General features: G+C 41.3%; 1 protein-coding gene across 1 annotated transcript; it reads left to right on the top strand.

Annotated features, from left to right (window-relative positions):
• Nucleotides 1–8,266: 8,266 nt before the first annotated feature.
• On the top strand, nucleotides 8,267–15,186 carry LOC137039758 (uncharacterized). The gene is made up of 3 exons (XM_067415035.1): nucleotides 8,267–8,438; nucleotides 8,564–14,974; nucleotides 15,100–15,186. Exon 2 carries the CDS (start codon nucleotides 8,785–8,787, stop codon nucleotides 14,707–14,709), a length of 5,925 nt encoding a protein of 1,974 aa, XP_067271136.1. The 5' UTR covers nucleotides 8,267–8,438; nucleotides 8,564–8,784; the 3' UTR covers nucleotides 14,710–14,974; nucleotides 15,100–15,186.
• The last annotated feature ends 79 nt before the right edge of the window (nucleotides 15,187–15,265 follow it).

Here is a 15,265-nt window from a genome sequence, read left to right as displayed (position 1 = left end):
TGACACTGTGTTATTATGAGGTGCAATTTCAGTTGTCTTTAATGTGATCATTGTGGATTATTATATGTAAAACTGCTAAAAATATATATAATTAATTCATGCATGACGGCAAATTAAATCTAATTCACTTCAATAAAGATAACTATACATGCTGTTCTTGTCATGACCATCAAGGTGTGGTGGCGCTGCGGTGCAAATTCCACTCATGTTTAGTACATGTCAACGCAAAGATTCATAGAAAAATCAAAAACGAATATCCACATCTTGAGCTTGGATTTCTGGAAGAACAGCAAAGGAAGCTGACCCCAAGCCTCTGTGGTCGATTCTGTGTTAAGGCATGTTATTCCCAATTATGTGTTGTGGCTGGTTCCTAAGACTAACGTTAGTTGAGGATTTATGGTAGGCTATTCTTCTGTAGTCTGATGAGTAACTTCCACCGTTGTTCATGTGAACTCAAAGACAGCCGGATGCTTTGTTTTTAATTTGTGGGCTTTTTGACCTATCAAATCTAGTTTTTTTCCCTTCAAAATCAAAGATGTTCTTCAATGATTGTAAATTGTATATTAAGAGTCTCCGCAATGCATTAATCAATAGATTGACACGTTCGTCTGTGTGTGAAGGAATATACACGTCCTCTTTTCCTCTTTTGATGTGCACCCCCCACCCCAAAAAAAGTGGGCTCCTCCGAAGGCCACGGTATAGTTCGAACACTGATAGCAATATAACTATTGTTATAGTTAATGATATATTAAAGCCAACCCCCTCATGAAGTGATTGGTTAAAAAAGTAGTTTGTGACGTAGGAAATTTGGGTTCAATTGAGTTTTGAGGAGAAAATACTCAGCTATGATGCTGACATGAATTTGCACATGGTTTGTCTTAAAGCATTTTAAAAACATTTTTTAGTGTTTTAATTTTTTAAAACACTAATATCAATATTATATGGGAAATCTGAACATTGTTCCTCGTTCTTAAGCTCTATTAGTGTATATAAACCTGGATTGATTAAGAAAAACTAAAATCTGTTGGAAAAAAATCTTTTTTTTTTTTCTGCTAGCATATTTCGCTAAATTTAGAAACATTTATTTTAACCCTACAACCCAATGCAATGTATAATTCAAAATACAGTTAAAACACCTGTGAAAAATCATTAACAGTATATTGGACCCTACTTTAATAGTCTTTTCCTAGAGTGTAGAACAACCTTTTTTACATGTGAGTCATCTGTTTAGAGTAAGCTGTTGATATTTCATGGACACCTGTTAATCTGATTTTGAGCATATCCAGATAATGTGAAAGACAGAGCAGGAAAAACACTCTTCCTCAGGCCAAAACGTCATGGAACTTCTTCGGTTCCTGAGTCATGCGCTAGTTTAGGTTTGAACAACTTCAATTTGTCATCAACCCCCATGTTCTTAAATGAACAATATTTTTTGAAATGCATTTTAAAAATGGAAAGAACCCTTTTGTACAATGGAAAAGTTCAGTGGATGTGCTTTGTGGAGCCAGAGATGCCAATGAAAAGTGTGGGATACCTGCACAGCAGCACTTTCTTTGAAGGGGAGAGAGCAGTTTTGACATTGGGCTAAACATCTCCTTTTGTGTTCGGCAGAGTTGATTTATTTATAGTTTGTACCTTGTGGCTGCTCTAAACATCCATCGTTGGTGGCGCAATGCAATGGTGAAGTAAGATTGTTATCAGCCTGTTGGAAGGTATTAACCACTCCAGATTAGTCCGTTGGACTTGGTCAGGCCTCAGCGCATTAAAAACAATACAGTTGCTTCAGACCCGTAATGACTTTGATGGTGCAGATTAGAGGAAATGGATCTGGAAGTTTTTTTGAGGTTCTCAAGCACGACATTTGTAGACGTCAACTCAGGGGGCCTGTCCTGTGGACAACTCATACATCATAAATCAGAATTACAGAGAAAATGGACCCCATACGGGTAGATGAGAACAAAATGAGTATTTCAGTGGGCATTAGATGATTTGTGAAGACTAGAATAAAATTAATTTAAAAAGTTCATTTCAAACATTCAAAATTAGACTTTTTTGTGAGTTTGAAATGGAAATGATTAAGCTCCATTACTTTTTCCAAAACAAAAATCACCAATTTGTCAAGGAATCAGCAAATTGTTTGAATGCAAAGTAAGTCTCTATGCCATATAAGGTGTTGATGCAAGTGTTACTTTAATTTGAGATATAATATTTTGTGAGTCCTGTAGTCTTAAAGTCAAATGACTGAAGTTTTAGACCACACAGCAAGACATAGTGAGATCAGCCAGTCAAAAGATAGCATCTCTGCTCGGTTTGCTGTACATCGAACTCAACCGGGACCTTTAGAGGTTGCATAATTTCCGATGCATACTGTTTTCTTAATCTATTTGCCTCAAAGCAAAATGCAATTGCTTGCACCTGTTAACCTTTAGCATGTGGTTTTGGTCAATTACAGGAATAGCTCAGCCACAAATGACAATTCTGAACATTCTCCATCATTTACTCACCCTCCATGTCATTCCAAAACCATATGACTTTCTTTCATGCGTGAAACACAAAAGGAGATGTTTCGTGGAATGTCCAAGCTGCGCTTTTCCATATAATGCAAGTGAATGAAGACAACAGACATTCAAAAAGCTGTGACTAAAACTGATAACTCTTGGTGGAATTAGAGTTTATATAGGCCTACTAACCAGGCATGCCCGCGGCAATTAGGCAACCAATCAGAGGAACTTAAAGGGAATAGAGAGCGTCCAAACAGAACTCAATGTGAACAAACATGAGCATTCCATGATAAACCTGAATAATTGGCAAAACTCAGAAAATGTTAGGTAATCAGTTACATAAAATTAGTAAGTTTAAGGAAGCAGAACTATTTGTATTTGTAAATTTTAATTGCTCAACTTAAAGGGTTAGTTCACCCAAAAATGAAAATTTAATTAATTACTCACCCTCATGTCGTTGGACACCCATACTTCGTTCATCTTCGGGACACAAATTAAGATTGCTGAAAGCTGATGGCTTACAAAGGCTTCAAAAAGGGTTTGATTGGCATTTGGTACATTTCCACTCACAAGACCCATAAAGGCACTAAACACATCGATACAAAGTCCATCTTACTACAGTGGCTGTACAATAATTTCACAATGCGACGAAAATAGTTATTGTGTGCACAAAAATCTAAATAACGACTTTATCCACAAAGTTATTGACGTGAACTCGACGCATGTGCGAGAATACGACGCAGCGCCGCCGTTCAAATCATAGCGAATACATGACCCGGTAGAGGAGGAGCGCCGCTATCGCGAGAGTTCCAGGTGAGTTCACGACAGAGACCTACACGGAAGACAATATCTTGGAGGATAAAGTCATTATTTTGATTTTTTTTGCACACAAAATCTATTCTCGTCGCTTTGAAAAATTATTGTACAGCCACTGTAGTGAGATGGACTTTGTATCAACGTCTTTAGTGCCTTTATGGGTCTTGTGAGTGGGTCAGTGGAAATATACTGAATGCCAATGGAGGCCTATCTGAAGCCTTTCTCAGCCATCAGCTTTCAACAAAAATATCTTCATTTGTGTTCCGAAGATGAACGAAGGTGTTACGGATGTCCAATGACATAAGGGTGAATAATTAATGAAATAATTTTCCTTTTTGGGTGAACTAACCCTTCAAAATATTTGAGTAAATTCATACATTTAACTTAAAATTGTCATTGATATCAGTTTTAGTTAGAAACTTTGCTAGCTTTAACTAACAAATTCAATATATGCTATCTTGCTAATTAGTTACATTATGATTTCACTTTTTAAACTTTAGTCAGTGTGTAATGCTGCTGTTTGAGCATAAACAATATCTGCAAAGTTATGAAACTGAAAGTTCAAAGCAAAGGGAGCTATTTTCTTTTAAAGAAATTGCTTTTTAAGGACTAAAACAAATGGCTGGTAGGACTACACAATCTTCTTCCCGGGTTAGTGACATCAAAAGTGACAATTTTATTCTGTGGGGTATTTTGAGCTAAAAAAAAATCACATTTTACATCTTGTAAAAAGGGCCAATCAGCCACCCCTTTAAACACTACGAAGCTTCCCACTAACCATTAATCTTCCACAAAAACATAATTTAACACTAGGGGTCTTTGAGGTCAACTTATGATGTCTGCGTGTTTTTTACATTCAAAAACATAATAAATAAGTAATAGGCTATTTTTCCCCCTGGTTTCGAGCCTTTGTATAGCTGATGCGTTTTTTATAGAAGTGCCGCATTGAAAGCTTGGAAGTAAATGGCCACTGCTATGATTGGAATTGGAACAGTTTTGCATATTAGAATGAGCTTCGACTCCCCCGTCAGTACATGTGGGTAATTGTTTTGAAAACGTGTGGAGAAACGGCAACCGGAATGATTCTTTCACAGATCTGCCAGACTCACACACCTCTTGCACACAGCGATCACCAGAGTACTAATAACCCGCACCTGCATCTTATCACCTCATCACCGCTTCCCATAAAGGACCAGCACTTACCCTCAGTCAGCGTCTCACCTCGAACTAGAAAAGCCCCTCTTACCGGTTCTCTAGCCTTACCCGATTCCTGTGTGTTTCTACGTGTACGGATTACCTCCCCTTTGTCTGAGTACTTCACCCGTTGTCTCCTTGGATTCTGCCATACTGCCATCGCCTTCTGTAAGACTGATCCTCATCCACAAGTTCATTCACGCTTCACTCACTGCCCTGTGGTTTAATTAAGCCTTCTTGTGTATTCACCATAACCTTGTCCTGTGTGTATCCTGACAGATTCGCCCACATGGCTCGCAAAATGTCAAACTTTATCAAACAAACACGATTTATCTCTTATCCACCCACAATTAATTGGAATGTTATTTTTTATTACTTGGCCAGCCCAATCAGTGGATATAACTGCAAACCGTGCATCACTAACATATACGCGCACGCACACAAGCCAAGTACGTGCATCAGCAAAACTTCACTCCAGACTAGTCAGCATGTTCAAAACTTCAGCGATTGTATTTTTCCTTCAAATAAGTAGTCAAGAAAGTAAACACCGCACATCAAGAAAGGAATGTTATTTCATTATTTAAGATGTCGGCAGGCTAGTCATACATTTTGGTAGCTCGACTGGAAAACGCATTAGTCCCGGGACGTCTGGCTTTGTGAGCCCTGGCCCATACATGTTCAGAGTCTGTTCACAAATTAGCTCCCCATAGGCCTGTGTTATTTATCTATTACATGTCATGCACAAATCGGTGGGCGGGGCGACAGAATTAGGAGTTCTTCTTTTTCTGTTGAGGTGGCGTTTCACTGCACTCTGACGTCACAGGAAAGAATATTTGCATATTGATCATCTGCTGAGCCAGTCAATAAAATATTTTCTTTGACTAACAAGGACGTTTTCAGCCCTGAAACTTACAGGATATTCTTATGTTACCATTACATTTTATATATCAAAAGCTCAAGGGAATGTCTATTTCTTAATTTAAGACCCCTTTAATTTTAGCATTTACTTTTCCTTTTGAGTGTCAAGGCAAGACCGATTCTATTACATCATTTTTCAGTGCTTCATGGGAGTGGGCGGACCTAACAAGCTATTTTTTGATGGTTTGCTTGTTTCAACAGTGGAATTTTCTGAGTAATAGGTATGTAGATTTTTGCCACGAATTCCAGTTAAACACTGTAATTTAAAAAATAAGTTGAAATAATGCAGGCTCACGGGTTCAACAGAAGCATACCATCAATTAACAACCTCGTAGCTCACAGGGCTGTCTAAAAGGGTTTCTAAGTTATCATTAAAAGTCAATGGACAAAATGAATGGAATTTTTACTTCCAGAACCCGACTGTTGAACTCTATTGCACTTTCTCCCATTCATAAATAATATAAGTGCACCGTCTTTGTATATCTGAAATCTTTGCTTGTAGCCTTCTGGTGTGGATAGACGAATTGCTTTTCGCTAGTGTCTTATCTCATCACATCTGGTTAGTACACGGTGGAAAGCAATCGAAATCTGCTTTAAGCTGTCTTTGCTCAGGTTCCTTCCTGTCTAGGAAGTAAAGACTGCAATCCTGACAACATACAGCACTTAACTTTACTGCACTGTGTGTGTCACGCTACACATAATTACTAATGCTTTGATACCCCTCTGGATTGCACTTCCTGAACGTTTCGAATCAGTAAACCGGCCCTGTAACGACACACCATGAACAAATTAGGGGCGCCACTCATAATGCGTATGACAACACAAATGACGCACATGTGATGATTCTCTGGTGGTATTTTGAATAAAGATGTCACTTGGCTATGATGTCATTTCAGGATGTGGCAAAATGTCTAAGCTAGACATAACAAGTTCACCTTACTTCTATGTGGTGTACAGTGTGGTTTTACTTGAACACCCAAACAAACAGCACTTTGTTTCTTATTTGGACAGAAAGCCAAACATAATTTCAGACGCTGAACATCTGACGACCTCCTTCTGTCATAACAAGAAAATTAAATCAGGCCTGTTAATTGCTTTCAGGATTACTGTGGAACATTCTAGACAAACAGAAACGGAGAAAAGCGAGACGTCGAAACAATGCATTACAAACATTTTTATGGAATTGTTATGGCCTGTTAGAGCAAACAATTAATTCCAGTTCCAATGTAATAAAAGAGCCCTGGATCAGAATATAAACATCTCTCAAAGTTAAACCAGATGCGGAGTGCAGCCGGGATTCAGGAGAGCCTCTCAAAGAGGGGGAAAACAAGCGAGCTTTTTCAGACAGGAAAATGAGTCAATAACCTCTATATTTCTCACTACTGTCACTGTTAGTTAAGGGGCTGCCTCACAGATAGCGGGCTAAGTCCTTGTTATATAATTGAGGAAAAGCTAGAATTTGAAATGCTTAGAAATACTATTCAGAGTCAGTACTTTGGAATAATAACTACTGTGTTTTTTTTGTTTTTTAGCATTTTGCACAATACCGCAACTTCAGGCCTCAAGACCTGAAATGTTCTGACACCCAGAACAATGTTTTAATATTTACAATTTCATTATGAAATATTAGAAATATATATATATATATATATATATATATATATATATATATATATATATATATATATAATTTCAGCATTATATATATATATATATATATATATATATATATATATATATATATATATATATATATATATATATATATATTGTCAACTGCAAAATGTAATATTTTTATTAATTACATTGTTATTATTATTTATCTAATATCAAATAATTTTGTTTGTAGAGTTGTAGTTAATTTTTAAATACATTTTTCTCAAATTGAATGACATGAACTGATCACCAAAAATCTTGAACATTAATCCTCAAGAACAGAGTTATTATAGTTAACTGAAATTAAAACCATTAAAAAAAAAATTTAAAATAATAAATTAAAAAAATGTAATATTGTATTTCTGTGTTTTAATGCAGGGGGAAGAGTCAGATTTGTGATACAAAAAGTTGCAATTGCGAGAACAAAAACTCAGATTTGTGATATGAAAACTCACAATCGCCCGAAAAGTCATAATTGTGAGTTTATATCTCGCAACTCTGACATTATAATTAAATTATTTTTTTTTTTTTTGTGATATAAAAAGTAAGCCTAGAAATCTAGACGCACCCAAGTGGCAGCAAATCTAATCTCTCAATAGACATGCGAGGAGCTGGGAAAACCAAACTCTGGTCGGGCCAATCACATTGTGTACAGAGTTGGTGGGCGGGGCTTAACATAATGACTCCCGAGTTGCGTGCTACTTGTAAACAAAGAAGCTGGCGAACAGCGGTCTTTCAAATTGGCTTTGACCGCGACAATAGAAGACTTGGAGTTGAGCTTTTCTCTGAGAAAAGAACAAAGAACGGCACTGAAGTCATTTCTTAAGAAGGGAAGATGTGTTCTGAGTTTTGGATACGCCGACTGGATACGGCGAAAGATTAATCAGTCAACTAGCTCCACTTCACCTCCGTTGCTCTGGTTGGTTGTAGCGCGATCCAATTGTGTGCAGAGGGAGTTTGAAAGACACCCGTTTATCTCACCCCTCAGATTGAGCCCTGTCAATGGGGAGTTTCCAGACCAAACATCTTGATGTGGGTCTGGCTTGTCAGGCTAATAAAAAGTCACAATTGCCAGAAAAAGTGAGATTTGCAAGATAAAAAAAACTCACAATTGCCTAAAAAAAACTCTGAAAAACGTGTGTTCTGCCTTTCAGGCATCTAAGTATAATTTTTATGCATTTAATTTTGATATACTTTCAGTTTCATGCAGACTTTTATTTTGACGTTTGTTTACTGAGTCAATACCGGAAGTAGGAAATCGCGTTAGATACGGCAGACAGTAATGAATGCAGATGTTCATTGCTCCAGAGAAAATGCATCCTTCCTGTTGATTCCCCAGTAGAAGCATCGCTTGTATGTATATAATCTTTGTTCTGACTGAGTTAACTTTAAAGCATATTGATTTTATGCTGTAAAAGTAATGTTAATAGAAACTCTGTGGCTTAGCTAATTACAGTATCTTGCTGTTTGTTTCCTAGTTTCACTCTCTCGTCTCTCATCACTCATCTCATATGTATGGATTCAAAACAATGTGAAGAAAATAAATCTGCATACAAAGAACTCAGGATTTCTTCGTGTTCATGAATAGAGAGAGTTTAGCTCACTGTTTAGTTGGAGTTGCTACACCTCAGCGAGAACAGTACAGTGAAAAAGCGTAATCCAGCTGGAGTTTCAACGTCTTGAGAAGCAAGTTAGTAAAATGGAATTAGAAAGGACTGACGATGCATCTGCACGCACAAGAAAATCAAAGAGCTCTCACTCATCGGCATCAAGCGCTGCAGTGAGGGCGCGCGCTAAAGCAGAGGCAGCAAAGGCACGAGCTGCGTTTGCTGAGAAAGAAGCAGAGCTGAAGGTACAAAGTGCAGAGAAGGAAGCAGAACTACAATTAGGAAAAGCGAAGCTAGAAGCTAAACTAGGCGCACTTGAACTTCAAAGAGAGGCGGCCGCAGCCATCGCCCAAGCTGAGGCATTAGAAGCGGCCGAACTAGATCTAGAAGATTCAATCAAGACCGATGTATCTTCTCAAGCTAAATTACGAAATGAAATCGTAACACGCACTAATGAATATATTGAAGCGCAAGCTGTACATAGTATAGCACGAACTCAAGCATCTGCCCATGCAACATTACCTGAGGCAGTATTGTCCGAAGGCAGCTACGCTACATGGAATCCTCTACCAGAATGCAACTTACAGTTACAGGAAGGGCAAGGAGAGGTTGAAACTTATAACAGACCATCTGAGCATAACACAGCACCGGAAAAGCCATTCTTCAGCGACCATGCTAAATTCAGGGATGTAAAGCAGATCAGCACACCACTTAATGGAGGTTATACAGGTCTGGTAAGATATGACGAACATCACAAAACACCTACTAGTGACTGCGGATACCCCGCAAAACCCAAGACAATATATCATCCTCGCAAGTCACCACTTAAAGCAACAGCTCCATCATACATGCCTGTGTATGTACCACCCATTGCAAACGTGACACCTGAAACAGAACACCTGGCACGTTACCTAGCTCGACGTGATTTAGTAAGTACAAGTCTCTACCAATACGATGATAAACCTGAAAATTATTTAGCATGGCAATCATCATTCAGCAATTCTACTACTGGCTTAGGACTCACCTCCACTGAAATGTTAGATTTGCTGATTAAATGGCTCGGACCAGAGTCCGTGAAACACATCAGAAGGATTCGCTCTGTGCATGTCGGAAACCCAGATGTAGCACTTAGAAAGGCCTGGGATCGCCTCCAAGAGTGCTACGCTGCTCCTGAAGTAATGGAGAAGTCGCTCTTTAAGAGGTTGGATGAATTCCCAAGAATATCAACCAAAGATTATGGGAAGCTGAGAGACCTAGGCGATCTTCTTATGGAACTCCAAAGTGCCAGAGAAGAAGGTTACCTCACAGGATTGGCCTACCTGGATACCGCCAGGGGCATTGGGCCCATATTGGAGAAACTCCCTTATGGGCTACAGGAAAAATGGCTCTCAGTTGGCTCAAAATTTAAAGAGGACAACAACGGCCACTTCCCCCCATTCGATTACTTTGCAGATTTCATCTGCCATGAAGCACGCCGGAGGAATGATCCCAGTTTCATCCTTCCATGCACCAGCAACAATGGACTGAAGTCAGAGAAAGTAGTCTCAAATAATTATGGAAGGAAAATATCGGTTCACAAGACCAACATCTCTTCAAGTAAAGACCCACCTGCGAACTCACCTGAGAGAAAGCCCAGTGGCCCAGAGAAAAACTGTCCCATTCACAACAAACCACATTCGCTAAGGAAATGCAGAGTATTTAGAAGAAAGTCTCTTGAAGAAAGAAAGAGTATTCTCAAGGAGAATGGAATTTGTTTCAAGTGCTGCACATCAGCTAGTCATCTTGCAAGAGACTGTAAGGCAACAGTAAAGTGCATGGAGTGTGACAGCGACCGACATCATGCTGCCATGCATCCAGGTCCACCACCTCAAGTCTACAGAAGGTCTACACCCCCACCAGACAATGGCGGGGAGGAAGAGGAGCATGCTAGCAGCAGCACAGCCATCTCCTCACACTGCACCCAGGTATGTGGTCCAGAGCGAACAGCAAGATCCTGCTCAAAGATCTGTCTGGTACGAATATACCCTCAAGGTCAACATGAGAAGGCAATCAACATGTACGTTATTCTGGATGATCAAAGTAACCGTTCACTGGTGCGATCAGATTTCTTCAAACTTTTCAATATCAAGGGCCAACCTTTCCCCTACTCACTGAAGACCTGTGCTGGATTGGTGGAGACGTCAGGCAGAAAGGCAGAGGGCTTCCAGGTCGAATCGCTTGATGGGCAGACTAGCCTATTGCTACCACCGCTAATTGAGTGTAATGACATTCTCAATGATCGCTCTGAAATACCAACGCCTGAAGCAGCCCGTTATCATCCACACTTACGAAGTGTAGCAGAACACATACCAGAACTCGACCCCAAGGCAGAAATCCTCATCTTGCTAGGCAGAGACATTGTGAGAGTCCATAAAGTCCGACAGCAAGTGAGCGGACCTCACAACGCCCCTTTTGCACAAAGACTGGATTTGGGATGGGTCCTGGTAGGAGACGTGTGCCTTGGGAATGCACACAAGCCAGCTGTGAGCGCGTTCAAGACAAGTGTGCTAGAGAATGGCCGACCCTCTATTCTAAGACCATGTGAAGGCTTCATGAAGCTGATTGAGGATGTGTCCCTTGGCAGGGAGCAGAAGAACAAACCACACAAGGCATCGTTAGAGTCCCTTGGACTAAAGGTCTTCAACGAGACCGAGTCTGACAACAAACCTGCCCATTCCATGGAGGACACAATCTTTTTGGAAATCATGGACCAAGAAATGTATAGAGATACGTCAAACAACTGGGTCGCTCCTCTCCCCTTTAGAGTTCCCCGTCAACGTTTGTCCAACAACCGTGAACAGGTGTTCACTCGCTTCACCTCCCTGGAGAAAACGCTGTGGAGAAAAACTGAAATGAGGGATCAGTTTCTAGAATTCATGAAGAAAATATTTGACAACAAACATGCAGAAGTGGCTCCGCCACTGGAGGAGAATGAAGAATGTTGGTACCTGCCTACTTTCGGAGTCTACCACCCGCAAAAGCCTGGAAGCATCCGTGTGGTGTTTGACTCCAGCGCAAAGTACTTTGACACATCCCTAAATGGTGTTCTTCTGTCAGGCCCAGACCTCAATAACTCACTCATTGGGGTGTTGATCCGCTTCCGCAAGGAACAGGTAGCAGTGATTGCTGACATACAGCAGATGTTCCACTGCTTTCTTGTCCGCAGAGACCACAGGAACTACCTGAGGTTTTTGTGGTACAGAGACAATGATATGTCTAAAGATATCATCGACTACAGGATGAGGGTCCATGTTTTCGCCAACAGCCCGTCACCATCTGTAGCCATCTACGGACTAAGGAGAGCCATCCATGAAGGTGCACACAAACATGGAAAAGACACAGTCCAGTTTGTCGAACGTCATTTTTACGTAGATGATGGGCTCATCAGTGTGCCAACTGAAGCTGAAGCCATCAGTCTCTTACAGAGAACACAGACCTCTCTCAGTGAGTCGAACCTGAGGCTTCACAAGTTTGCCTCAAACAGGGAAGCCGTCCTTCAGGCCTTTGCATCTGAGGACAGAGCAGCTAAGAAAGACCTCGACCTTAGCGGTGAAGCTACACCAGTGCAACGCAGTTTGGGACTGCTGTGGGAGACAGCATTAGACACATTCACATTCACAGCCTCAGAGCACAAGAAACCCTTCACTCGAAGGGGAGTCCTGTCAACAGTGAATAGCGTCTTCGATCCTTTAGGCATGGTTGCACCTGTAACTATTGAAGGCAAAAGTCTCTTGAGAGAACTCAGTGTCAACACATGTGACTGGGATACTCCTCTTCCAGAACAAAAGCTGAAGCAATGGGAAGTATGGAGTGAGTCACTGCATGAATTAAGCAAGCTGCATATCCCACGTTCATACACAACAAGGTCACTATCCAATGCTTTACACACGGAGCTATGTGTCTTCTCTGATGCATCCTCAAAGGCCATTGGAGTTGTGGCATATCTTAGGACCATTCAAGCTGAGGGACAAGTCGAAGTAGGATTTATCTTAGGGAAAGCTAAGTTGGCCCCACAGTCCGAACCTACCATTCCTCGGTTGGAATTGTGTGCCGCAGTATTAGCCGTAGAAGTCGCCGAACTCATCCAAGATGAACTGGACATGAAGCTTGATGCAATCAAGTTCTTTTGTGACAGCAAGGTCGTGCTCGGATACATTCACAATCAGACAAAACGCTTCTATGTGTACGTTCATAATCGAGTCAGACGAATTCGTCAGTCCACAAGACCTGACCAATGGTTCTATGTCAACACAGAGGACAACTCGGCTGACCACGCATCCAGGTCAGTGCCTGCGTCCCAACTGACAAAGACTATGTGGTTCACTGGACCAGCCTTTTTACACAAACCAGATCCATCTAACACGGATACAAGCCATACATTTGAACTTGTTAACCCAGAATCAGACATGGAAATACGACCTGAAGTGAGTAGTTTTCTTACTCGCATTCAAAACAGAGGACTTACCACCACACGGTTACAGCGCTTTTCAAGCATGCGCTCCCTCACCAGGGCTATTGCCCTACTCATCCACATAGCCAATGCTTACAGACACGACAAGTCCAGTGAATGTAAAGGATGGCACCACTGCAACCTCCCACGCACACCAGATGAGTTGTCTCAGGCAAGACACATCATCATCAGAGCCGCACAGGAAGACGTTTTTGCAAAAGAGCTCAGAGCTCTTGAGCTCGGACAAGCTGTAACCAAGGACAGTGCCCTTCATAAGTTCAGACCTGTTCTTGAAGGTGATCTGATTTGTGTCGGTGGCAGATTAAAACACGCTGACTTGAGCACTCAGGAAAAAAACCCCATCATCCTGCCCAAAACCAGCCATGTTTCTCTGCTGTTGGTGCGACAGTACCATGAAGAGGTAAAGCATCAAGGCCGTCACTTCACCGAAGGAGCCCTGAGAGCAGCGGGCTTCTGGGTCATAGGTGGAAAACGACTTATTGCCTCTGTCTTGCACAAATGTGTAGTGTGCCGAAGGTTGCGCCGAAGAACAGAGGAACAACTTATGGCAGACTTACCTCCAGAACGATTACACACTTGCCCACCCTTCACCTATGTAGGAGTGGATGTATTCGGACCATGGCAAATCGTCTCCAGACGTACACGAGGTGGACAGGCCCAAAGTAAAAGATGGGCAATGCTCTTCTGCTGTATGAGCTCCCGAGCTGTGCACATCGAGATCATCGAGTCCCTAGACACGTCCAGTTGCATTAATGCATTACGACGTTTCTTTGCCATACGGGGACCTGCGAAGCAGATAAGATCAGACTGTGGAACAAATTTTGTAGCCGCTGCAAAAGAACTGGGACTGAGCCGACAACAACCTGACATCACAGTGCAGAACTTCTTGAGTCAAAAAGGGTGTTCATGGGTGTTTAATCCTCCTCATGCGTCCCATATGGGAGGATCATGGGAACGTATGATAGGCCTATCAAGACGGATCCTCGATGCAATCCTGCTCCAAGAGAACATTCAACTCACCCATGATGTCCTGTGCACACTCATGATGGAAGTGACTGCCATAATCAATGCCAGACCTCTCGTTCCAATCTCCACTGACCCAGAGTCACCATTCATATTGTCTCCTGCAATGATACTTACCCAGAAGTTTGGGGTTGCCCCACCGCACGGAGACTTCACAGACAAGGATCTTCTCAGCAGACAATGGAAACAAGTCCAAGCTCTTGCTGACAGATTCTGGCGTCGCTGGCGTCAGGAGTTCCTCCCCACTCTGCAAGCCCGCCAGAAATGGCGGGATTCCCAACGAGACCTGAAAGAAGGGGACATTGTGCTCCTGAAGGACAGTCAAGCTGCACGTAATTCGTGGCCTATGGCGAGGATCACAGCTGTCTTCCCTGGGAGTGACAGCAAAGTAAGGAAAGTAGAGCTCAGGACTTCAGCTCAAGGTTCTGCAAAGGTGTTCTTGAGACCAGTGTCAGAAGTAGTTCTTCTTATGCCCAAAGACTAAGGTTCAGAGACATTTTATAGTTAATAGTGACCTTTAAGGTCAGACGGGGAGTGTTCTGCCTTTCAGGCATCTAAGTATAATTTTTATGCATTTAATTTTGATATACTTTCAGTTTCATGCAGACTTTTATTTTGACGTTTGTTTACTGAGTCAATACCGGAAGTAGGAAATCGCGTTAGATACGGCAGACAGTAATGAATGCAGATGTTCATTGCTCCAGAGAAAATGCATCCTTCCTGTTGATTCCCCAGTAGAAGCATCGCTTGTATGTATATAATCTTTGTTCTGACTGAGTTAACTTTAAAGCATATTGATTTTATGCTGTAAAAGTAATGTTAATAGAAACTCTGTGGCTTAGCTAATTACAGTATCTTGCTGTTTGTTTCCTAGTTTCACTCTCTCGTCTCTCATCACTCATCTCATATGTATGGATTCAAAACAATGTGAAGAAAATAAATCTGCATACAAAGAACTCAGGATTTCTTCGTGTTCATGAATAGAGAGAGTTTAGCTCACTGTTTAGTTGGAGTTGCTACACCTCAGCGAGAACAGTACA

The sequence above is a fragment of the Pseudorasbora parva genome, chromosome 14 (genome assembly GCF_024679245.1).
Source record: "Pseudorasbora parva isolate DD20220531a chromosome 14, ASM2467924v1, whole genome shotgun sequence".
Classification (NCBI taxonomy): domain Eukaryota; kingdom Metazoa; phylum Chordata; class Actinopteri; order Cypriniformes; family Gobionidae; genus Pseudorasbora; species Pseudorasbora parva.
Note: the sequence above shows the minus strand (reverse complement) of the source record. Positions and strands in the feature narration are given on the sequence as shown.

What these genes read in the sequence shown, in the direction of transcription:
- LOC137039758 (XM_067415035.1), top strand. Translation starts at nt 8,785, where the DNA reads ATGGAATTAGAAAGGACTGACGATGCATCTGCACGCACAAGAAAATCA.